At 52.7% G+C, this 24,879-nt stretch overlaps 1 protein-coding gene across 2 annotated transcripts; it reads left to right on the top strand.

Annotated features, from left to right (window-relative positions):
• The first annotated feature begins 1,125 nt into the window (after positions 1–1,125).
• On the top strand, positions 1,126–23,169 carry FAM163B (family with sequence similarity 163 member B). 2 transcript variants are annotated; one of them, XM_069873211.1, is made up of 3 exons: positions 1,126–1,245; positions 22,447–22,562; positions 22,751–23,169. In XM_069873211.1, the coding sequence occupies exons 2-3, from the start codon at positions 22,470–22,472 to the stop codon at positions 23,138–23,140; spliced, it is 483 nt and encodes a 160-aa protein (XP_069729312.1). In that variant the 5' UTR covers positions 1,126–1,245; positions 22,447–22,469; the 3' UTR covers positions 23,141–23,169. The 2 variants fall into 2 exon arrangements, with proteins under 2 accessions (XP_069729312.1, XP_069729313.1); XM_069873212.1 differs by lacking the exon at positions 1,126–1,245 and adding an exon at positions 20,631–21,151.
• Positions 23,170–24,879: the final 1,710 nt, after the last annotated feature.

Below are 24,879 nucleotides of genomic sequence, written 5' to 3'. Positions count from 1 at the left end.
GGGTTGCAGGGAGGGTTTAGGGGGAGCAGCATGTTGTGCGGGATTGGGGCTGTGAGGATCAGATGGTGTGGGGCAGGGGATGAGGGGCTGGGGCAGTGAGACTGGGGGATATGGGGAGACATCAGATGGTGTGGGGCTGTGGGGGGGTGCAGGGGAGGGGTATCGGGGGGGCATCATGTTGTGCGGGATTGGGGCTGTGAGGATCAGATGGTGTGGGGCAGGGGATGCGGGGCTGGGGCAGTGAGACTGGGGCATATGGGGAGACATCAGGCGCTTTGGGGGGGTGCAGCGGGGTGGGTGCTCAGCTGGGGGATGCGGGGTTGGAGATATGGGGATGAAGGATGCCGGGGGTGGGTGCTGGGCTGGGGGATGCGGTGGGATGCTGGTGGGGACACCAGGGGGTGCAAGGCGTGGGTGCGGGGCTGGGGGGCTGAGGCTGGGGGATACAGGGCTGGGGATGCTGAGCTGGGGGCTGCGGAGTTGGAGATATGGGGATGAAGGATGCCGGGGGTGGGTGCTGGGCTGGGGGACGAGGGGCTAGGGGATGCAGTGGGATGCTGGTGGGGACACCAGGGGGTGCAGGGCGTGGGTGCGGGGCTGGGGGGCTGAGGCTGGGGGGATACAAGGCTGGGATGCTGAGCTGGGGAGTATGGAGGGATGCTGGGGGCACACCAGGAGGTGTGGGGCTGGGAGATACGGGGCTGGGGGATGCTGAGCTGGTGATACCAGGCAAGGGAGTGCGGTGGGATGCGGGGGGCACATGAGGCGGTGCGGGGCTGGGGATGCTGAGCTGGGGGTTGCGGAGGGGTGCTCGGGGGGCACCAGGCGGTGCGGGGCTGGGGGATGCTGAGCTGAGGATGCCGGGCAGGGGAGTGCAGGGGGAGGCGGGGGGCACCCCGGGCGGTGCGGGGCTGGAGGCTGCGGGCTGGGGGCGCCGCTCATTGGCGGCCGGTGCCGCTGGGCGCGGGGCGGGGAGGAGGCGCTCCCCCCGCAGAGCCGGGCCCGGCCATGTGCCGAGAGGGTGTCTGCCGCCGGCTCGCCTGCTCGGCTCCCTGAGCTGCCCTCCCTCGCTTTATCCCCTGTTTGTCATTTGTATTCTTATCTTTGAACTGTTTTTGTTTTTTTTTTTTCCTCTCTTTTCCGGCGTGGATGCTCTCCGAGCGTCTCCCTCTCCGAGCATCCCTCTCTCTCGTCGGGAGACGCGGTCCTCACCTGAGAGATCCAGCACCATTCCCCCGTTCGAAGGTAAGCGGGGAGGGAGGGAAGCGGAGCAGGGGCTCCCCGGGCTCCTCTCCCCGTCCTTCCCTTCTTTTGCCGTGTTTTTCCCCTGTTTACCTCACTCCATCCTCCCCCTCCGCATCCTGAACTGCCTTTCAGCTGCGGTGCGGTGGCTGCTCCCGGGGAACCGGGAGCTCATCCCGAAGGAATGAATGAATGCCTGCCAGGAGTAGAGCCCTGGCCGGGAAGGGATGCGGAGGGGCCAGGCAGAGCGAATCGGAACGTGGAGCATTCCACAGCATCCCTTCCCCGATAGCCTGTCTCAGAGGAACCATTCGAGTCCCACCTCCTTAGACCGGGATGAAAAATACTGGGGTGCTCCAAGCTTGGGTTTGCTGGTTCCTACAGCATCTTTAGATTCAAAGCTATTGCTGTGAAGGAAGTCATGGAAGCATCTCTCGGGGATGGGGTGGAAAGCTGCCCCCATCCCCTGCCCTGCCATCTGGGTGCATAGATTTTGTCCTTCTCTGCCAAGCATCTCTTGGGGATGGGGTGGAAAGCTGCCCCCATCCCATGCCCTGCCATCTGGGTGCGTAGGTTGTGTCCTTCTCTGCCAAGCATCTCTCAGGATGGAGTGGAAAGATGCCCCCATCCCACGCCCCGTCTGGGTGCACAGGTTGTGTCCTTCTCTGCCCCAGGGACTGTTCGTACTCCTTGCATGGTCAGCATGGGCTAAAATTGGTCTTTCTTGGTCATCTGTCTGGATGTCTCACCTGGAGGCATGCATCTAGGACAAGGTTTTGTCCCTGTCTTGTATCCTGGTCCCGAAGAACATGGGAACCCTCTGCTACATCCAGATGAGTTTGTAGCGATCACTCAACCCTCAGGTTAGGCAGCAAACCGACCCACTAGCTCACCTACAAAAAACAGCGATGGAGAGGAATCGGAGGTGAATGTGAGGAAGGTGATGGCATAAATATTTGTAGCTTGACTTTGGCAATATTTGATTAACACAGTAGCTGCCTGGCTCTGTGCTCTCAGACGCACATGGACGTTGTTCAGTGTGCTAAGGGCAGCCTGCAGGCTTGGGGGGGGCTGTGAGAGGGAGAGAGAAATCCCCCAAGAGAAGATGGCTTTTCATTTCCCCGTATCGACTGGTTTCAGACAGGATTATTTATATTTGACATAACAGATCACCAAACTTGGAAGGTAGTGGGGGTGTGCTCATACTCATTAAGGTAGACAGTTTTCTGACAGAATAAATTAAAGGTAAGAGAAGACTGCACTTCGAGGTTCAACAGATTGTCTTCTAGCCTAAAACGAGCACTGAAATCAGCATAAAACCTAGATGGAAAAATCATGCGCTTCAATCTTTCCTGATGGATGGCTGTCGTTGTTGGAAACCTGCTGGATATGCCCATGTTTAGAGTGCAGGCAGCGCTCCTGGGTGACCTCGTTTGAGCAAGAGTACCCAGAATGATGGGTTCTTTTAGTCTTTCTATCTTGTCTTCACTGAGTAAGCATCTAAATTATAGTGCTGTTACGGGAAAATAGTTGACGTAAATTGTGCATGAACTGAGTGCCTGAACTATCCGCATACCTGTATTTAGGCTTTTGCCCCGCTGCGATGGTGTGTGAATCATGGGAGGTTGTTCGCAGCCTTTTGTGGTTGGTTTTCGTCTTGTCTGAAATGAGCAGAAAGATGCATTACGGCTGTCAGTTGGTGAAGAGGGATTTCAAACACCTTAAAGATCGTTCAGCTGTAATTAGAAATGTAACTTCCTTCCTCTGCGTGTCAGGATTTCTGTGGATAATGATGACAGGACCTCTTTGGGAACAGTGCGGGATGCTCGGTAGATATAAAGAACTTCAACAAAATCCCCCGCAAAGTGACTGATGTTGATTTATCCCCCCTCGGTACATTGGTTCTCATTTATGAAAGATGCGGGGATGTGAGGGAAAAGGAAGGAAACAGCATTTGTTCCTTTCTGCTCTCTTGTCAGTGAACACAGATTACAAATACAGGCAGTTCTATATACCTGTGCCTACCTGAGCACAAAAGAGTTGCAGAACGTTACCAGTGCCTTGGTTACTGGCTGTATCTCCGCTGTTTTTATCTTTGATTTCCAGCAAAGCCTGGTAGGTCAGTCTAGCTGTCGCATCCCCTCCTAATCCTTTTCCATTGTGACTGCAGCAGTCCCCAAACCCTCGTGCAGGCGACACATGGGCCAAGCCTGAAGGTTTTGTCTCATGAGCTTTGCAATCTAAGGAGAACATGTTCAGAAGAGGCTAAGGGACAGAGGACCCACTCGTGGTCAGTGGCATATTGACCCAAGTCTATCTAAAGGTGTTCCAAAAGCTGAAGAACACCTGCCGACACCTTAACCAGACCCAAGTACCCTCTTTAGGCTCTTCAAAAGTTTTGATGAAGGCCAGGTAGAAAGAGGTGAAGTTATTTAATGCCTTGGGCATTTATCTGCAGCCCAGAGAGCTCAGCTGCACCCTTGCAGGCTGAAGAAGTCTGTGCCACTGACCCTTGGGCACGTCCTCTGTTCCCAGCTTGTGGGTCAGTGGGAGGTTTTGCAGCTGGCCGAGCTGTAAGGTGTTTATGTAACTCAGAGCTTTTCGTTTGGCTGCACAGTGCCTATCTGTGTTAGCACTGGTGTAAGGAATGGGGATAACTCGGTACCTTCTCACTCACTGTGCTCTGATACCTGGTTGTTGGGTTGTCATGGATATGGATAAGGACGTGGCCAGTGAAGAGGTGCTTGTTTCTGGCAGGGCTCCCGCAGCCGTGGCTTGTGATGCAACTCATTGAAGAAGAGCATGGAAGGGATGGAGGAGAGGTGGCAGGTGTTGGGGTTGAACTTGCAGCTCGTTCCCATTCTAATTTACACTTCTTCCTGTGTTGTCGTCTGTTATCTCCTTCTCTCCTCATGATCTAATTTAGTACAGCAGGCAGGATTGGTTCACCCTTTGCCTGAGAAAAAAATAAAAAAGCGTATGTCCCAGCACCGCAGATTGGCAGAAGGGTGACAGATATGTTGGTTGATGGACTCTGACCCTCTTCAGACCTTCCAGCCAATTCAGATCACAGCCGAGGCCAGTCTGGACAAGGCTGGGACCTCAGAAACCTGTGAGCCCTGCAGTCCCCTCAGAAACAGCGCTGGGCAGAGGTCGGCTGGAAGGTTGAGGAATAAAATTAAAAGTCATCGTGACATTTTGAAACAGCTTTAGACCCATTCTTTGCTGGAAAGCTTAATAGCAGCCATGACCCATTAACAGCAGTTCAGGGCACCAGAGAGAAGACCTGGCTGCTATGGATTGTGTGGTTCTCAAGGTGCCTGTGCCAGAGGCAGAAGAGGAGGGGGTGGGAGTGAAGCTGGTTCAAGCCAAAAGCTAAACACTGATTATTTTCCCCTATCCTTCGTAGCTGGGAGGATGGATTTCTCACTGGAGTTGGGGGAGCAGCAGTGTAAGCCGCAGCCTGGAATGCTGTTGGGAGATGCTGGTGTTGTGCTGGTGCTCCTCTTGGCGGGCCATGGAGTGGAGACAAGATATGAGTCAGGAGCTGGGAGAGTTTTGTTTACCCTCTTACTTCAGGGGCTTGTCATGCTCATTGAAACACCCGTGATGGGTCAGAGCTGGCATTCAGCTTCATTCAGAATAATAACACAAGACAGGCCAAGAAGTCTTCCTCAAGCTGGCGTGGCCATGAGCGCCTCCTCGCTGTCTCCAGTGCTTCTCTCCCAATCTCTTAGCCCCAGGACAAAAGCCACCCGCAGTGACACACCACCCAGCATGGCAGTGGGTGAGCTTGCCGAGCTTTCCTTGAGAGCAACGCTGATTTTCTTCTCCCCAGCTGGAAAGCTCACGCCGCTTATTCCTGCCGATGAGCTACAGGGAGGGATGCAGCTCCCACCTGGGGCTGAGTTGAAGGTGCACGCAGCTCTGCTGCCCTGGGAAACATCTCTCTAATCCACAGCTTTTATCAAAGAGATAGAAACTTGTCATGTTCTCTGCAACAATGTCTGACATTATCCAAGCAATTTGCCCTTGGTGTGTTTCCAGAAATAGTTAGGCCTACAGTAGACACGGCTGACATCTGGATGCATTACTGTTGAGTTTGGAAACATTCAGTAAACAAGACAGGATCTATTGTTTAAAGGTTATTTCAAGAGACTCCTAGCGAGTTATCTGTCCGTGAAATGGGGAAAGCCTTAATGGCACTGTGATAATTGCCTTTTTCTGAAGGACATTTTAGAAGCAAGTTCTCAGAAACCCCAAAGCAAGTCTTGGTCCATCCTTGCCAAGCCAAGGACCTGATGCAACCTGAAAACTTGAGTTTTTCTCTTTACCTCAGTGCTCTTTCAATGAAGCCTGGGAAGTGTGCGTCTGGCTGTGGAAAGAACAGGTTGGAGGGCACAGATGGGGAATGAAGGGGAGACCACCAGCAGTTCAACAGCAAAAAAACCCCTCTCAGATCAGCATAAAAGTGCAGCAGGCTTCACATCAGCGGGGAGGGAGAGAGAAGGAGTCTTCCCCGCAGCCTTGAAAAGAAAATAAATGTCATTAGCAGTGGGTAAAACAACTGCCTCTGAGCACCTGAGAGGAGGGCGGGAGGCTCTGCAGAGAGAGGGGGGCTGGCAAGGGCTGCCAGCACTTGGAGGACTCAGCGAGGCCGCTGTAGGGGACACTGCAGCCCACATCTCTATTCATTGTGTTCCCATTCAGTTAATAGCTTCCTTAATATAAAAAAAAAAAATAAAAGAAAGAGAAGGGCGAGTAAATTTCTGGCAGAAGCAAAGTGCCAGCCTTCATCCCCTTCCCTCCCCCAGGTGACAAGGATGCTGCTTACACGTGGCAGAAGGGGAGAGATGCGACTTTGCTGTCGCTCACATCAACCATACCTCTGCATGCCCTCCTGCCAGAAATCACTCCTAGCTTCTCACCTTGGCCCCAGAGCAAAGAGAATTAATTCTCACCATTCATTTCATGCCCCTTCAAGAGCTGTGATGGGGAGAAAACCATGTCACAACTTCTCACGTCTATCTGGTTTGGCAGTGGTTTTCTCTCAGAGGGAGATAGTGGGGAGAAACATCGAGGGGTGCCCATGGAGTCCCGGAGCCCTGTGCCCACAGTGGGACCATCCAGTCCCGAGCACTGGCTCCAGCCCTTCTCTGCCTCATCTGGTGCTGCCGTGAGGCTGTGTCAGTGCTGCAGAGGATCCCTGGCAGCGGGTGCCAACAAAGAGCTGTAGTTCGGAGCTGTTAAGAGCCTACACAGCCCAGCCTGAAGGTCCCTATCTACCTTCTCCCTTCTGTTCACCTGCTGGTGCCCCAGCCCTGCCCTCCTGAGGGTCAGTTGCTGAGATACCGAATACAAAAACTTAGGTGTTGAGGTAAGTATCAGAAGCTGCAGACTAAAAAGCAGGCTCTGGTGAAAAAAGCTTGTAGGTTTGGGGTTTTTTTTTTAGATTTCCGCTGAAGTCCAGTTCTTCCAAGGCTGCGCTGCTTGGCCTCTCTTGCCCAGGGAGTGAAGGAGATGATCTTCTTGCTAGATGGGGGATGAAACCCTCCTCACTGCCAGCTTGAGGTGTGGCTTTGAGCCCACACTGTGGCTTTTCTCTAGGTACAAGTTCATCAAAGGGTCTGAGCCGCAGAAGCTCATAAGCTCTTTATACTGGGGGAATTGCCGGCAGTAGGAATGCCACACAGCTGGAATATCCTAGCTTTCTGCTGGAAGGGACTTAGCAAACTGGGAGAAAAAGTCCTTTGTGGCTTCATGTTTTCCTGTGCAGAGCAGTCCCTTGTCTCTCAGCTGCCTGAAAATCTAGGCTGGGCCATAACGGACAAAAGTGGCTTCTTGTCGCACTGCCTGTTGCGCTCGGACCTGGCACTTCGAGATGTGGTTCGATGTGGTGCTTTGGGACATGGTTTAGTAGGCATGGTGGTGGTTGTCTAACGGTTGGACTTAATGAGCTTAGAGGTCCTTTGCAACCTTAATAATTCTATGAGTCTGTGATACCATGACCAGCAGCACTGGCATCAGACAAAGCCAGGTTGTCTCTTCACTCACTGAGAGTTTTGGACTGTTTGAGGTTATGGGGGAAAACACATCAGCATTAATGAAAGGAAACTAGCTGCCTGGGGGAGATAAATGCCCAGATGCTGGGTGATGTAGCTGCTTCGAAACCCTCTGGGGACCACCACAGCCTTGTGACAGATTCAGAAGCCATCATCTCCTTGACCTCTTCACAGCCTTAGGTCAATTCAGCTGAAGCAGATCAAAATGTCTTGAGGTTCAAAGGCTTGTAAACCAGCACTGATCATAGCAGAGAGATGTCTTGGACTTTGTTGTAGAAGATGATCCCTGGGCTCCATTGAAGCGGGTATTTGCTGTGATGATGCGGGAGCGTGCCTGGAGACAGAGGGAGTTCGCAGCAAGTGTCAGACAAGTCCCAAAGCAGCTGCGTTACAGTGTGCAAATCACAGCTCTGCTAAAACATCCACTTACAGGCACCATTTCCTGTGAGAAAAAGAACTTACCTGCAAATAGCTCTGCTCATTTTTAGAACCAATATTCCGTCTTTACTCCTCTGCATTGTTTGGGTTTTTTTTTTTCTTCCCTAAGAAATAATACAGTATTTTCTGAGGTAACTGGCAGGGATAGTGCAATCTCTGTACAGAGTGGCTGTGCCGAAGCCCGACTTTGCTTCCTCAGTAAGTGGAGGGTGTTTGGGCTTTGCTGGGTGGTTTACATCTGGGTTGCGTTTGCTCTCAGTGTTGATTTGTTTTAAGACCTGTCATGGGTCTTCCTGCCTGAGCTGTGGCAAAGTATTAACTCTTTCCTTTGTCTGTTGCCTGCCTTCCTAGCTAGATTACAGCTTCTGCACTGCAGGGAGGCTCTTCCTAAGGGGTGTCTGCCTGCATTGCCCCTGCAGGCAAGGATGCTCATTCTTCCTCCTGGTTTCCCACCCTTGCATCCTCTATGCGTGCTGTCACTCTTCAGTTAACACAACATGTATGAGTTACAGAGCAAGATATGATGCCTTTTGTGGCAATCCAAGTTAAACTTCCTCCCCTGGGGAGAAAATAGAGTATGGAGACCGTCAGAGGCTGAGTTTTCAGCATGTGCTGCGGTGTCCTGGCGGGGAGGATGGCCTGGGAAACGTATGGCCTCGCTGTTGCGGATCTCTCCCTGTCTCCTCTGCGAGCCAGTGTGAGTAGGGATTTACAGGGATGTAATTTATAAGGCGCTCATGTGGAAGGAAAAGGAGGTGTCTTGGTTTGATTGGAGTCGCCTGCTGGGTAGCTAAGCCCTGGATAGATTAGTGGTGGGATCTGGGGAAAAATAGCCATGCTGCAAGAGTGGGAGTGGAGTTGGGAGGGGATGGATAATAAGCATTGATCTGGATTTGCTCTTGGGAGAATTTTGTGGTTTTATTGTTATATTACACAAAGGAGGGAATTCAAACTTATATCTGCCCCACGGGTTTCCTTTGAGGTGCCATTCCCTGTGCAAAGAGGGACAGGCAAAAAGCTGCGTGGTTCTGCGGCTGCCGGTGGCCACAGCTCTGCCAAGAGCATGCCCACCCAAATGCATTAAGGCACTCAAAACGTGGTTCTCAAACCCTTCCAGCTGTCACCAAAGCCACTTTCTTACTGAAAGAGCTGAACCACACCTGGAGAAGGGCAGCTCTGATCCGCAGAGCTGGGTGCTGGCACTGCTGAGCTTGCTCCAGCTCGGGCAGCAGCTTCCAGGGACTTCGACATCTCAGGATCACGACACCCCTGTGCGGAATGCTGGGCTGCATGAAGTGCTGGAGGGCTGTGCAGGGCATCACAGAGCAGGGCTGGCTGAGCTGCAGCCGGGATTTCACCGCAGAGGCTGCTGCGTCTTCGTTTCTGGGATGTTCCTGGCTGCTCTTTGCAGGGGTGGCCTGCAGGTATCCCCTCTGGCCATCACTGCTTGTGGCATCCCATGGGCAGGCACATCCCCCTGAGATAAAGACAAGTATGATATATATGCAATTAATATTAGACAGTTCCAGCTTGTTTTTCATTACTTGCAACAGTTTAGCATTGCTGACTTCTCAGGAGTTATTCCTGCTTCTCACAGCAGCTCGTGGGAGCAGATTCAGCCCACAGAAAATGGGGTTTTCTTGGTTGCATCTATTTTCCTTTGTGTTTCTGGCACCGCATCTTTGTTTTTATTGTATTTTTAAATAAAACAGCATAGGTTATAGAAAACACAAGGCTGTGATACCAGTTTCTGAGAAACCAGGCACTGATCTTACTTGTTTTCTGGAGACCTTTATAAATGTTATAGAACTGAAACATCCTGTGACCACAGCAGAAGTTCTTGGGTTCCCACATGCTGCTCGGTCTCCCTGCTGTCAAGCCCAGGCGCGGTGGCAGGCAGGTTGCAGGGTGTTTTGTTAAACAGGTCTGTGACTTGAATGAGTGTATTTACAGTTCCCAGAGGAAACCTGTGGTTTGTTAACCTTGTGAGGGGCATCTCCTGTGGGCTGAGCTCCATTGCAAGTTAGACACCTTCATTTCAATGGGCTCTGGTCTGCTAACCAGGCACAATGAAGATGCTCACATTTGCAGGTCTGGGTTTTTAAGACTTAAACTTATCTGTTGAGCAGGTTTCTGTATGATTGACCGTTGAGGCAGGTGGTTAATGAGGTGTTTGTTGTGGTACTACAGCATCAGCATGGCCAGGGTGATGCCTGGAGACCTCAGACGTCGGTGTAGGTTCAGTGAAAGGTTTTGCTACTTTGGTTATCATGACTGCAAGGTTAGCACTGGGGCAGAAAGTGTTATTTAATGCTGTAACGTACCTACTTCCCAAACAGTTCAAGCAAAAGTGTTCAAGTGAAGTGAGCTCCCTGTGTAGGTGAAGAGAGGGGACATCCAGCTGGGATTTGTGGAGTCGGGCAGAGCTGGCATGTGAGTCTCTTCCTGCTTTCCAGGATGGATGGAGGCATTTCTACATGCACATCCCTAGGGACCTGCATGCTCTGACCTCCGTGGGGCTGCGGGGAGCACAGACCATCCCACAGCAAGCACGGCTGCTGCTGGTACCCCAGCCAGCCTGCCCTTTAGCACGGCCGAGGAAGAGCTCTAACAGTCGGGAGTGATTTGGAGCGTGGGTATAATGCGTGGCTTTCAAAGAGAAGATGCTTGGCATTTTCTAGTCCTTTGAGGTGCCGCAAGTCAGGCATCAGTTAAGCAAGGAAAGCAGAAACTGCAGTCTGCTCGGGAAGATACTGGCACTGATCTACTGCAAGCACGAGGAGCTGGGGAGTGCAGAGCCTGACACGTGCGGGCATCAAACACCAGCAGAAGCGGTGGGAGCACCCTGCCCTCCCAGCCTCCCCAGCCTCGGTCTCCCATGCTGTCTAGTGCTACCACTTGCATTGCTTTGGCTCCTGGGGATAGTGAGAAGGTGGGAGAGTGAGCGTGTGGGGAGCACAAATCACTGCATTGCTCTCAAAGGGCCTCTCTAGCATCAAGGAGTCGTTTCAAAGGCAGGGGTTGCATCGTCCTAATGCTGACGCGAGGCAAAAAGATCCATCATGTGTTTTGATTTCTGAAAGATGCTGTCCCTGGGAACAGTCGATATTTCAAACATTTGATCCCAGCAGCTCTATTAAGCCCACATGGTTTTGAGTAGAGCTATTTATGTGAAGGTTTTTCTGTATCTTTATTGGCCTAATGATGGTTTTGAGCTGAGCTGTGTGAATTGCTTCATCTTCTCTGCTTTTTTTTGCTTATCATTTTGTAGTTGTGGGGTTTCTTTTTCGTCTGAGTTAAATCTCCCCCACTCCCATCTCCCAGGAAAAGCTGTAAAAGAATTAAGGTGAGGACCAAAAGGAAAATTTGCTGGAACCGGTTCAGTGCAAGTTGCCAAGAATCTGAAAATTACCCTCTCAGACAGGTCTTTATTAATTCCCCTGATGCAGCAATGATAAATCCTTATTAAAAAGGATAACATAAGGAGATTTTACTGCGTGTAGGAAAACTGCTGGCCACAAGCAATGAGGAAGCCTGTTACCCTCTTGTTCATGATCAGAGCAGTTAGCGAATGCGTGTGTCCTTCCCCATGAGCCGTGGTGCTGGCACCAGCCTGAAGTGCATGATGTTCTCTTGTACAACACACAGATATGAAGCAAGGCAAGCCCCACGTCCCCATGTTGTGTGGATGGTGATTCTGCATTGGCAGCAGCACTGAATCTCTGCAGATTCCCTGCTTGTGCTGGCCCTGTGTCTCTCTGGAAGTCCAGCCCTGGGAGCACCATGCAGACAGTGATTCAAATGAAGCAGGTTTTTGCCTCTGACCACAACAGGCTGCATGGAGCTGTGTTTTTCACAAGCCGCGCTGATGAGAAGGGGAATGTGAGGGCTCCTTCCCTCCACATCTGCAAACACAAATGCAGCTCGTGCTCCGTACAAGCGATGGGTCAGGCAGGGCAGGGAGCATCGTGCTGGAGGCAGCCTCACACGTCAGTCCTTAACATCTGAGTGTTGTTTTCAGAATCACTGAGCTCGCTTCTCTTCACTTCTTTATTCATGCACCATGCTACCTTGCTGGGCTGGAGTGGGAAAAACACTCTGCTTGCTTCTTGTTACATGGGCTGAACCTGAGCCTTTGCCAGAGCGATGTAAAGCTGTAGCTATGGAAACTCCCTATCCTTTTATTTTTTTTTTTGAAGGCAGTAATGTATATCTCTTTGGAGATCCCAGGTTGGGCTGCTGGTGCCTGAGTGGTTGTTCAGGCAGTCCTGAGGGCTCATCTTGGGAGATGCTGGGTGGTCAGTCCCAGCCAGCAGCCAGGGATTCACCTGGGCTGGTCCCTGGAGCTCTCAGCTTGCTGCATTTATTTAATAAGGAGATGGTGCTCCCTGCTGCCTCCACCCTAGTCGGGATCTGTGAATCCCAGAGCAAATGAGAGGGAGTTGTGCAGCTCACAAAGACTTTAATCTGCTGAGGATCTTCCTGTCCCACGGAGCTGTCTTCATACCTCTTGGAAATGCAAAGCTGTTGGATTTACTGCTTACTGGAAATGTACACTGTACGTGTCCTTCCTTCCCCAGCTCCTGATCAATGGCTCATCTGTGTTTCAGGACTGATGGTTCATCAGTGTCTCAGGACATCTGCAGGGGCCACCGGGTCAGATATGGGGACTCATCCTTCCCAGCCATCGGTGCAGGGGGTTGGAAGGAGAGCAGAGCTGACCCCAGCTCACTGCTTACCCGGTGCCTGGTCTGGAGGAAGGCACCTTAGTCTGGAAATGGGCTGATATTTGGGAGACTTCCAGCAACGTAGCTTCAAAAGCAGAACTTTAACCATGCCAGGGCTTAGTTTCCCTGTCTGTAAAATGGGTATTGGCATAGCAGTGCCTTCCCTCTTGGGCATGGGACTGCTCCACTTGCCAGAGCCAGAGAGGAGCAGGGGCCAGAGGTGCTGAGTTGAATGAAGGCTTTAGCTCAGATGTTGCACAAAGGCTGAATGTGCAGCTGGGACTGTTTGCTGGCTGCTGCTCTTCACAGCGCTGTGCAAGGGTCTGCCTGGCTTTGTGTCTGCCTAAGGCAAAAGCTAAAAGGTACAAACACAGGCTTTGAAACATGGAGTGATTTTAATAGCACAGGGCTGAATCCCAGCAGGGCTGACTCAATCCATCTCCTCCAGGCCAGTTGCTGCAATGTCCTCCCATAAGAATGCGGTTCCGTGAAGATGCCTCTGCACAGCCAACAAACCCCTGGAGCTAAAGCAGCCACTGCTGAGAGGGCCACCGTGCGAGCTGCTGTCCCTGCTGCTTTGCCTGGCCATCAGAGTGTACCAAGACCACCTTCTGCCTCTGCACAGTGTCCCTCGCTCATTAGAGCATTGACCCAGCACTGTGGTGGTTGGGAATGCCAGACCCATCCTAGCTGCAGGGTTGGTTTCCCTGGGGTCGAGAGGCAGCTCCAGCTCCCAGCCAGGGTTGTAATCTGCTGAGAGCTCAGCTGGAGAGTCTGTACAAGTCTCTTCGCTTCTGCATGCCCCAGCAGCCGTGTCTGAGCAACAAAACCCTGTTCTCCAGGCATTTGCTGGGAGATGTGACAGCAGTAAAAGTTTTGTGAGCTGTTGGAGTAAGGCACCGAGTCCCATGGAGCTCCCCTGGCTTAGATGGGCTCTTGGGGCACCAGTGGCTGTTTTTTAGCCTGAAAAGCTTTCAAGAGCCAGGTGAATGGAGCAATTCTGGCAAGAGCTGCTCTTTCAGAAGGATACCTTTGCTTTTTTCCACTTTTGATGCATCATTTCAGCAGCATTCTCTGGCAATTAGGGCCTTTTCATCTTCCCCCTGGCACTCCAGCAGGCTCTGCTTTGCTGGGGGCTGCAGTGCTCGCTTCTGCAGGATGCTGATGGAGAGAGAGCGATGCCTGCTCAGTGAACTGGGTAGGAAAAAGTACTGATCAGAGCAAAATTTATTGTTATTTCTCGGTAAGCTAACCCATGCTTTTCAGGTCGGCCAGGGGACGTGGGGAGACCTTATAGCAGCTTCCAGTAATGAAAGGGGACCGAAAGGAAAGCTGGGGAGGGACTCTTGATAGGGGATAGGATGAAGGGGAACAGTTTGAAGCTGAAAGAGGGGAGATTTAGGTGAGATATGAGAAAGAAATGTTTTCCTGTGAGGGTGGGGTGGCCCTGGCCAGGGAGTTCATGGGTGCTCCATCCCTGGGGGTGTTCCAGGCCAGGTTGGAGCAACCTGTGGGAGGTGTCCTTGTCCATGGCAGTGGGGTTGGAACTGGATGGGCTTTAAGGTTCCTTCTGACCCAAATAATTCCATGATTCTCTGACATTTCCAGCCTGCAAAACTGCACTTCTAGGATAACTCTTTGGAATGGGTGGGTGCTCCCTACCCTCTGACTTATTTCCCACTCAGCAGTGATTGCAGTAGCTTATCTCAAGCTGCTAATACCAAAACCTGCTCTCTCTGATGCTAATATCTCAGGCTGACTAAACTGTAACTCAAGAGGCGATTAAATGATGCAGGGTGGAAAAACAGCTTGTCTTTCTTTCTTTTTTCTTTTTTTTTTCTTCTTTTTGAAGGAGTTTAGGCTGCTTATGTGTGTTTGGGATTATGGCCTGCTTTCCAGCTGATGTATGAAAATAATTCCCGGTACTTAAGCCGGGTGTTATTGTTTGGGCAGTGAAAGGTGGGATTGGGGAGGGTAAAACTCTCTGATTTAACAGCAGCTCTCAAATCCTGGCAGGGACAGGCTGGCCCTGAACCCTGCTGTGGCAGCTCACCATGCATGGGGTCGTACTTGGAGGTGAGTGCATTATATCTGCACCAGTTCCTTCCTTGGGCCTGGGGTTTGGGTTTATGCCTCGTGGGCTGATGCCAGCGTAGGGCTGGTGTGCAGCTGATGCACCGCCGTGCAGCACCGAGCCGTTGATCCTGATAGCATCCCGATCAATGCCCTTTAGGACGTGGTCTGTGCAGTTTTACAAAGAGTCAGAGGGGCAGAGTAGGGTAAACATACCCTGCTTTGTTCCAGGCAGTGCTGACACCTTCCTTAGTCCTTTTGGGACGGAGATAGCAGCGCCTTTGGTTTGCTCCGGGGACGCTTGGAGGGGATGTTCCCAAGGGCAGCGCACACACTGTCCAGGTGATTCAATGCTTTCTCCTGTCCTTCCCCAGTGGTTCTGCTGTGCTCCGTTTAGCATTCGCAGTCATTTAAATTCATGCCCGGAGTTGTGCTTTGTAAGCCTCAACGCCGCTTTGATGAGCTGTGCAAATATTATTTTTCATTAGGCGTGATTTGGTTGTATTAAATGACATTATTGCCTCATTATCGCAGAGCACATATTCCCTCTCGCACGCTGCTGGGGCAGGCAAACCCTCGATCGATGCGCTTTGAAGGCAGCCGGCTTAAGTGTGCTGGCAATTCAGACAGCTCACTAAGCGCCGGTCTCTGCTTTAAAAACTGATAATTGTAATTGGTTGGAGGCGATCCCTAATTGTGCCGTGGACTTCTGCTTCTTTAAGCTTTAGGAAAGCCCAAAATTCAGAGTGGCTGTTGCTGTGTGATGCATCTCCTGAACAGCCTGGGCCTCCTTTGCTGGGTTTCCTTGCTGATGAGCTGCTCTCAGTGCAGTGCTGCCACTAGCAGGGATGCCTGTGACGATACATTTACAGTGTAAATTCAGCATATGGAAAAAGTTTATGCAACTTATAAGAAAAGCAGTGCTTTTTCTGTAAGCTTTTGGGCTGCTGCACGGTATTTAACAGAGCACATCATGCTCTTGAATTGTTTGGGATGATAACAGGAGCAGACAGAAGGAGCAGGTTGCTGTGACAGTTGATGGTCCCCGTTCCCCATCTCAGACAGTGCTCTGGGAGCCTTTGTGGCTGTAAAGGGCTGAGGTGAGAGTAGGCAGAGAGGAAAGGAACAGTCCTTGGGTCTCTTCAGTCCTCTGGAGGAGTTTATCGTGGTTTTTCGTTGATGCAAATATGGGGGATGCATCCCCGTATCAGCCTGACGCATCCCCAGGCTTAACTCGTACTGCTAAAAACCAACACGGGGGAGGACCAAGCCAATGCCTGCAGACAGAGCAAGCTCTCTCACACTCCGCTTTCTTCCCTTTTCCGTGCCCGTGGTGTTGTCCTGCCCTCGGCCATTCCCAAGCTCTCTGTGAGCCCTGGTCCCAGCCCTGCCCGGGCTGCGCAGCGCGGGAGCCTGGAGGTGGCCAGGATCCTGTTCTGCAGAGCTCAGCGCTATTCCAGCAATGTCCTATCTGCTGAATAATTTAATAGGCACTGTGCATAGATTGCCTTTGAAATGAGTTGTTTCTGCTCTGGACATCAGTGGGAGCTGAAGTATCGGGGTCTGTCGCAGGGGGCAGGAGGGCTGGGGGTGCGTTAGATCGCGGGGGTCACTGCAGGCGAGGCTGAGCAGTGGGCTGTGAGATACATCTGTAAGGGTATTGGTGACCTCTGTAATTGATTTCAAACCAGGTAACGGCTTGAAGGCCACCAGAAGGAGCCGTGGAGGCATGAAACGTTGTGCTCCCTGTTCTGATTTACTGTTTTAAAAGCCCACAGCAGCAGACTTGCCACAGCTGACTGGAACTTGGCTGCATCTCCCAGGCTGTGGAGCCCTCTCTGATGTGCCATAGACTCGGTTCCAAAAATCCTTCTTATTCCACTATCTCTAGTGGTGCAAACCCCCATTATCAGAGCAGGGAAAGCACCTCCCAAATGCAGGAGCTGCTCTGCAAAGAGCTGATTTCTGCACAGAGATGAAAGGCAAGTGAGGTCCCAACAGGTGTGGATGGGAGGATGGGGCTGCTGGGACTTCGAAGCCATCTCCGGCACCCAGGAGGACCCATCCATTGTGGATTAGCCTGGGAAATTGTGAGTAGCACTCTCCAAAGACGGGGCAGCAGGGAGTTAAGTACCCTCTGCTCAGGTTCAAAAGAAAATTGGAGTATGCATGGGGCGCCTGGAGATATGCAGAGCGGTTCCACATGGAAAAAGCTTGTGCTGAGGCAGGGGAGCATTGATTGATGAGACACGTCTCGTCTTGTCTGTGTGTTGAGGAGCGTTCAGATGGGCTTGTCAAAGTGATGGGTCTGCAGGCACTGAGCCCCCGTGTGCCCTTTCCTCTACCCACCCCCAGTCCAGCCTGGCTGTCCAAATCCTTGCTGCCTCTGCAGAGCGTCAGCCCCCGGGCCAGGAGTGCTGCCGTCAGGAGGAGGAGAGAGAGAAAGCAAACCAAAGTGATGCGGGCCTTCTGCTCTAAGTGTTGTTCGTATGGAAAGCCACGTTCTCCGCCTGTGTTTCTGGCAGCTGCCCTGTCCGCTGGCTCCGTAAATGCAAAGTCTTCTGCTGGCTCGCTGCCCGGCCGTTCCTAGCAGCCCGGCTCTTATTCATTGACTGGGTAGGATTACAGGAACTGGGAGAAATGCAGAAATAAGGCTGTATTTGCCACCAAACTGTTTTTGGCTTCTAACTTATTTGCTGCTTTCTCACCTCCTGAGCTGGTGGCTGCTGGCTGGGCAGTGGCTTTCCTTCTCGCTGATGCTCTCCAGGGTTTAGCCTTAGGCAGAGCCATGGCACTCGTGTAGCACCAGGGGTGAAATGGGAGTGTAAGCCAGGCTCGCCCTGAAACTTTGCAGCATCACTGAAATCCAGTCTCCTCTGCCCCAGCCGATTTATTAGTGTGTTATCTTGTTACTGTGAGCCAAGATCCTGGGTCCTGAATGCTGCCTGCACTCAGATCCAGGGTGGAAAGCAGCAGCAAGACCTATCCGCTCAGGGAAGGGACATCTCAATCAACTGGCATCACTTGCATGCTCTCCCATTTCCTCTTGCTGAGCTCTTTTCCTTTCTTCTGAAGTATGATTTGGTCAGAAGCATTGGCATCAGGGTTTGTTGTGCGTGGATGAGCTGGGAATGGCTGGATCACCCACCTAGAATAAGACCAACTGAGCTTGTGACCCTCCCCATCAGAGGGTCAGACTCATCCTTCCTCCTTACACAGCTGCTCAACTCCCAGTTTCCACATAGATTTTAATCTTCCCAACCTGAACATCACCCTGATGAGGTCCCTCCCTTGGGTCTTCTCCCCAGAGCCCCCCAAACAAGCTGACCCATCACCGGCCGTCGCTTGTGATGCTTGGAGGAAGGACCTTGCCCGGGGTGGGCTGTGCTGGCGTGCAGGGTTGCTCCCCTCTCACAGGCCCTTCCTGGGTGTGGGAGGACACCCACGCACGGCAGCAGGACTCGGCACAGAAACAACTTGGCCAAGCACACAGCACGGCCAGGGATGTGCTTGTGGAAAGCAGAGCCAAGACAAGGCAGGATGGTGTTACTTCAGGACACAGTGCTGGCCTCCTCTGCTCCCTGGGAAGGGTGGGGTGTTTTTTTTTCCCTTTATTCTAACCTTTTCCATTCTTGGCCCCTTGGAATTGCAGGGCAGAGCTGATCCCCACTCACCTCCACAAACGAGACCACCGTTGTGCTCAGCAGAAGGGCTAGGATGAGGGCCAGAGGTTTCGGACAGAAGGTTTGAGCCATGTCTCTTGAGCATGGGGTGTTTCTGTGCATTTATTCCCGTGTGTTTATTATGGTGGGGTCTTAGCTCCTGTCTGCTCCAGTGCTGGGTAGCAGGCATGAGCAATCCTGCCAGCAACCATGTCCGTGCTGCATGTTGTTATTTTATACCTAGTTTGGCTATTTTGTCTAAATCTCTGGCTTCTGGAGTCATGTGAATAAGAGAAATTCCCATCTTCCTTGTGCTGCTTCTGGCTGCAGATGAAGCAGACCCCAGGGCTGCTGGGGGACACAGGTAGCTTCACAGCAGGACAAGCTGGGGCTACAGCCCTTCGCAAGGTAAGACACAGTCTCCTTGTGCAGGCACAGTGTCAGTGGGACCAGCACTCCCTTTTTGCACTTTCAGCAAAGGGATGTGATTGTGTGCCCTGGGGATGGGAAGGGCAGGAGCCCCATTTATTTCAAAGTCTGGCCTGAGGATTGTTCTTAACACCTGCAAATCCTAAAAGCTGACTTAACCAGGCACTTCTCTTAAGGAAACCTTGGAGTGGTTGACTTAGCAGTCCCTGGGTCTCCTTCTCCCGTAGCTTTGGGAGGCAGCGTCAGGCCAGTGCACATGAGCAGCCGTGGCGTGAGTACAGCAGCACCTGGACCTGGAGCTCAGCAGTTTGGAGCTGCGGTTAGCCGGGTGTTAGCTGGAGCCTTGGGATGGGCTGAGCTCAGCTCCCCCCTGGCTGCTCTGAAGCCTTCCGCCTACACAGGGTCCCGAGAGGCACTGGCTGCAGAGCCAGCCCAGGAGTGAGATGCAGCTGTGAGCAGCCGCTCCCCACACTGGGCACTTCAGTGCTCCAGGGGCCGAGGTCGGGATGCTGGAGAGGGTGACTTGGGGTGGTTTCTCATCCTCCCCCACTCTCCTTTCTGCATTGTTCAGTGCAATTCTGCACCAACCCATTCTTCGTGATGACAAGGTGGTGTCAGCAAGGGAAGTCACCAGGCTGAGACTGGAGCCTGTGGGAGCTCTGCTTGTGTCTTTGCTAGGCTGTGAAGAGCAGAGAAGGCCATTTTCTCCCACCCCAGATGCTGCAGGGATGGTGCCACAGCAGCTGCAGCAATAGATGCGGGAGCAGGAACCAAAGCTCACCCAAGAGCAGCTTGTAGTGACCATACAGTGAAGTGTCTTTCTTTGGTTTGTCACGGCTCAACCTGTCCTTTGCTCTTTGGGAATGTAAAGCAGGATGCCTGGGAAGGGGGGAACATTGCACCCGAGCTCCTGTCTGCCCTCAGGAACTTCAAGAGCTGCCATCCCCAGTCACCCTGCGGCACTGGGGACCATTTCCCTACACTAAAGGGCTCCTGGGTCTGGGATAAACAGCCTGTGCAGAGTTAACATCCCCCCACAGCCCCTTCCCTGCTGTCTGGCAGTGATGGGGGACGTGCTGGAGGCTGGATTTGGATGGGGCAGAGGGGCTGGGGGTGTTCAGGCATCCTCGGTAGCTGGAGGGCTCCTAACGTTACTGAAGGGCGAGGAAGGAGCCAAGCGAGTGTCTGCTGGGACCGCATCTCTCAGTGCCTGCGTTCCTAATACCAAGGCTCCTGCATACTTTCTACAAGACCACAGTGGAGCTGCAAAGCACTTCCTTTTACCAGGATATTTATTACTAAATATATGAATCTGGGAGCCTGTGGAGCGTGAAATTAGGAACAAATGTAAAAAAAGAGGTCTAGACAGGAATTGTTCTGCTTATGGGCCTCCACACGCTCTGCTTTCCTCCCCCTTTGCACGCTGGAGAGTTTAATGCTTTCAGGTACGCAGCTTTAATCAGACAAGTATGTTCAGGGAGAAAAAAAAGAAATGCAAATGGTGTTGGTCTGGATGGAGCGGTGGCTGCAATGCCGTGTTTGCCTGACCACAGCTGGACAGAAACAATGAATACTGGCTTTGTGCAAGCCTCGCTGTCCCTCCGGGGTAGGCAGCTTTTTAATTAACCATCGGGGAAGCGGAGGAGCCCTCCCTACCTGAGTCCTGCCTGTCTCCTTTCATCTGGGGCTGGCAAGGAGCTTGGTGAGATGCTGATCTGCTCTGACGGGTGCAGCACCCGTCCCTGAGAGGCTGCAGGGCTGAGTCCAGCTATCCTGGAGCCAGGTCCTGCACCTGCCCCTGCCCTGGGTTCCGTGGCATCACGTTGATTCCAAATGGGAGCAGCAAAGCACCCACAGATGGGAATTTCCAGCTGGCTTGGTGCGTGCACCCAGTGCACCCCGAGCCTGCCTCCGAGTGCCTCCATCCCTCTTTAAACAGAAACCAAAGTCTCTAAACTGCTAATGCATTTTTTTGCAAACCCTTCCCCTGGCTGTATTCCTCCCCCCCTGAGGCTCCTGAGAGCATTTTGCCTGAGGAATGAGGGCAGGATTTGGCCTGGCGCTTGCCCCGTGGCCGCGCGGTGCGAGAAGCCGTTCAGACGTCGTTATAAATTAGCTTCCCTCCTACAGCGCTGCTCAGCTGCAACATAAAATGTGATACTGCTTTATCCATTCAGCACTTACCCAACTTTAGCAGGACATTAAGAGCCTGAAAATATGCCACAGATTTATTTTCCTTGGAAGCGAGTTAAATCCCGGACAGATACAGTTGCTTTTCCTCAGGTGCTGAAGTAATTTGGGGCTGGGGTGGCTGCTTTTTTGTTTCAACCTCGTAGCATGAGCTGGAGGCCAGCTTTGTGAGAGCACTTGTAGAGTAGGTGGTCAGGGGACAATTTCTGTCTTAATTTATGTCGCTTCTCCTGTTCTCAGCCTGACGGGTGCAGCACTAAAGGGCTGCTGAGCGGTGCTGGTGTTAGTGCCTCTATCTGCGTAGCTGTGAGCAGGTGTGTGCAGGCAGGTACGTGGCTCCTCAGCATCCTTCCTGTGGCAAAGAGCTTGGTCTTATGCTGCATGGGATGGAGGGAAATTCAAACCCTCCTGTGAGCTCTCAGGGCAGGGATGCTCAGAGCAAGACCTTTGCTGGTGTTGCAAGGCTTGTACGCTGTTTGATGCACAGCATCTGCCTTCTGAGTGACCCTAGTGGTGCAAGAAACCAAGCCCTTCCACTGCAACTAGTTCTGTGTCATCATCCAGGTTCCTCTAAGGGCATTCTGAGGAGAGAAGGGTGCTCTGATACCCTAAAATGCAACCGTGGGGCCAGGCTGAGCCACAGCATCTCCATGATGTGCAGCACGCTTGGTCCCAGCTGTGATGTTTGCTCGGGTGGGAATGAACAGCTCTCCCGAGGCTGTCAGAAGCATCATCCTGGGGTGCCCCTGAAGCACCCCTAAAGCTGCAGCTTGGCCATGGTGAAGGTGAGAAGTTCGGTGCCTCCTGCAGCAGGCGGACACATCCCATAGCTCAGCTTACTGCTCCAAGAGGGGAGAACGCCTGTCCCTGTGGTCATTAAAGGCTCACTTAGCAGCTCCAGTTATTCCAAATTAAAATACCACATTGTTTTCATGGGGAAAATGGATTATGGGCTCAGAGAAAAATGTGTACAGCTCAGAAATCCTTACTGCAAGGCTTCTTCTCCCACCACTGAATCTTTCTGTCATCAGGCAGGAGACGAGATGGTGCCCTGGGTGCCACAGGCACCAGGCAGAAGGTTTTATTTCCCTTGAGACCCCATCCCACATGTAGAGCAGCCTGGTATGATCCACGAGCTGCTGCTCACTAAGCCTTTCACTTGCTGAACATTAGGAAAAATTTTTTCACAGAAAGGGTCATTGGGCACTGGAACAGGCTGCCCAGGGACAGGGTTGAGTCACCTTCCCTGGAGGGGTTTAAGGGACGGGTGGATGAGGCGCTGAGGGACATGGTTTAGTGATTGATGGGAATGGTTGGACTCGATGATCCGGTGGGTCTCTTCCAACCTGGTGATTCTATGATCCTATGATTCTATGCTGTGTGAAGGTTTTTTTATCACCCTGCACCTAACAAGGTGGCATTTAGAGGGGATGGGGACTCCCTGATGGTTTTCACAGGCACCTGATCCCATCCCTCACGTCCCACAGAGCTCTCCTGGTTTCTAGCTCCCTTTAAATTGGGCTGAGCTGAGGGCTTGGGGATCTACAGCCTCGTACATCACCGAGTGCCAGCCTTGCCCTGCCCCCCATCACCCCCTATCACCCCCTGCCCTCACTTTCGCAGGCTGTTAATGGAGAAGAGGGCGGATGACAGCCGGGACTGTGGTCATCACAGGTGGAATATTAGCAACTGTCATTTTACTTTGTATCATCGCCGTCCTCTGCTACTGTAGGCTCCAGGTAAGGCTCGGGGGGCAGTACACAGCCCCCAAAGCATGTTGCGATGGGGAGGGAACCCTGCGGGCAGCCCAGCATCCCCTGCCTAGCAAATCTCCAGGGCTGGCATGCCCGGAGCAGCCCCTCGCTGGCGGGGTGGTCAGTTTGGGCTGCCAGCTGAGCCCCGGCCCCGCGGGGCCATCCCGTTTCAGTATTACTGCTGCAAGAAGGATGAGTCCGAGGAGGATGAGGAGGAGCCCGACTTCGCCGTGCATTCCCACATCCCGCCGCTCCACTGCAACCGCAACGTAGTGCTGACCAACGGCCCGTCCCTCTACGCCTCATCCCCCTTCGGCAAGAAACCAGCCCCGAGCCGCCCCAGCTGCCCCAGCTGCACCCCCTACGAGCCCCCCACCTTCTTCCTGCAGGAGCCCCCCGAGGAGCTGCACAACGGCGGCGATCGCGTCAGCTACAACACGGTGAGCCAAGAAGATCTCGAGCTGCCCGTCAGCGTGTCCAACCTGCAGGCGCTCAACCCCAACCGGCTCTCGGCCATGCGGGAAGCCTTCTCCCGCAGCCGCAGCATAAGCACCGATGTCTGAGGCGCTGGCTGCACCTCGCGGCTGCCTTTGGGGCAGGGAGAACTCTCTGAAATTCATGGAAGTATTTTAAAAAAAGAAAGAAGAAGAAACATTGAATGTATTTCCGCATACTCTGGAGGCAGAGACGTGCTACATGGCAATACAAAGGGGTAACAAAAAACAGCCTAAAGGGGTGCGAGGGAGAGGCTGGTTGCAGCTGGGACACGAGGTTTTCTAGTGCTGTGTTGCATTTTTCTTTTTATATAGAGGATTTTTGATATTGCACATCCTTTTATATGGAACAAACACGAGTGCCAGGGGATGACAGGCAAGTGATGGGGCACAGTGTTGGCTGCAGAAGGGCTCATGCGGCAAGTCCGTGGGTGCCTGTCACCCTGCTGTGGGGAGATGCTCCATCTGGCTGCTCCTGGCCCTAGTGCACACAGCCCCCCAGCACCCCGAGGTCCCACAGCAAAGCAGGGCTGCTCTTCCCACCCTTCTGCACCGCTCCGTGCTGCAGCCATGTGTGCGTGCACAGTCCTACCCTATTCCCAGGCTGTCTCACTGCTCAGGTTGGTCACTTATTCCTGGGTGACGGGCACAATCCCCTCAGGTTAGGATGCCTGGTGGGTGCACAGCCTGTCTGTGGAGCCCCTGGAGCAGCTGCACAGACACCCCCATGGAGCTGGGCAAGGGGCGGGTTGCAAACCCATTGCATTAACTGGGTATGGAAGTAACACACAGTGAAAGTGTGAATAGAGGAATACCTATAGGTGCCCCCTCCAAACAATCAGCATCTCTGCTCCACATAATGCCGTACGTCACTTCTGATTGAGGGCTGGGTGAGCAAGAGCGTGACCATGTATGTGCCCACCCCTCTGCATGCACATTTCTACATGCATTTGTGCCATGACACTTTCTCCCCCTCCAGGAATGTGGCAATGCCCCATCTACAGTTTTATTTTTCTCCGAATCGTTTCCCAGAGCCAGACAGCCTGGCCAGGGCTGTGGTACCAGCTCTGCCCCATCCACGCTGGATGAAGCCAGGGCTGTGCTGGTGGGGCAGCAGGCGCAGAACAGTCTGTTGAGCTTGTCCCTCTGCACTAAACATGCTGCAAAGGAGCCGTCTGGTTGTATCACTGCTTTGTGGAGAGGAATCGCCCATTGCAGCGGTGCCTGTATAAGAATTTCTGTGCTCTGGTTTCTCCTGCCTGTCTCCATGACTCCCCTCCAACCTCGCAACACCCCAGTTCAGCTGACAAAATGCCATCTTTCTCCTGGATTGTGCATTATTCAGATTAAAAGCATCGTGCTGGGCTCGGGGACGGCCGGCTCAGCCGCAGTGGAGGATGGACTGGCTGCAAAGAGACTCTAATGGCCTCAGCCCTGCGCTCTGGGTCAGCTTTCCTTTTTAAAGATGCGATGGGAAGAAGAAGCCGTTGCTTAAGCTCCCATTGGCTCACAGACACTGTTTGCAGGGCAGCTAGGTATTTTACTTTTAACTGCGAGGGCTTTTAATTCCACAGGAAATCTTTTGAAGTACAAGTCAGTCTTTGTAAATGAGTATCTTTGACTTTCTGGGGAGGGGGGGCGATGTTGTTTGGGGCAGGGTGGTGGGGGGGTGGGTTTGGTTTCGTACATGTTTAATATTTTGAGCTTGGTCCCTGCTGTGCTGCATCCCAGGAGCACGATGCCTCTGCTCCAGGGGGATGGCAGCGCTGTGGCCATGCTCCTGTGTACAGTTCTCACCAGGGTTTGTT

This window comes from Phaenicophaeus curvirostris, chromosome 20, assembly GCF_032191515.1.
Source record: "Phaenicophaeus curvirostris isolate KB17595 chromosome 20, BPBGC_Pcur_1.0, whole genome shotgun sequence".
NCBI lineage: Eukaryota > Metazoa > Chordata > Aves > Cuculiformes > Cuculidae > Phaenicophaeus > Phaenicophaeus curvirostris.
Note: the sequence above shows the minus strand (reverse complement) of the source record. Positions and strands in the feature narration are given on the sequence as shown.

Excerpts from the sequence above, each read along its gene's own strand:
- FAM163B (XM_069873211.1), top strand. The coding sequence starts at position 22,470 with ATGACAGCCGGGACTGTGGTCATCACAGGTGGAATATTAGCAACTGTC. Across the intron at positions 22,563-22,750 it reads TCTGCTACTGTAGGCTCCAG|TATTACTGCTGCAAGAAGGA; the intron begins GTAAGGCTCGGG and ends ATCCCGTTTCAG.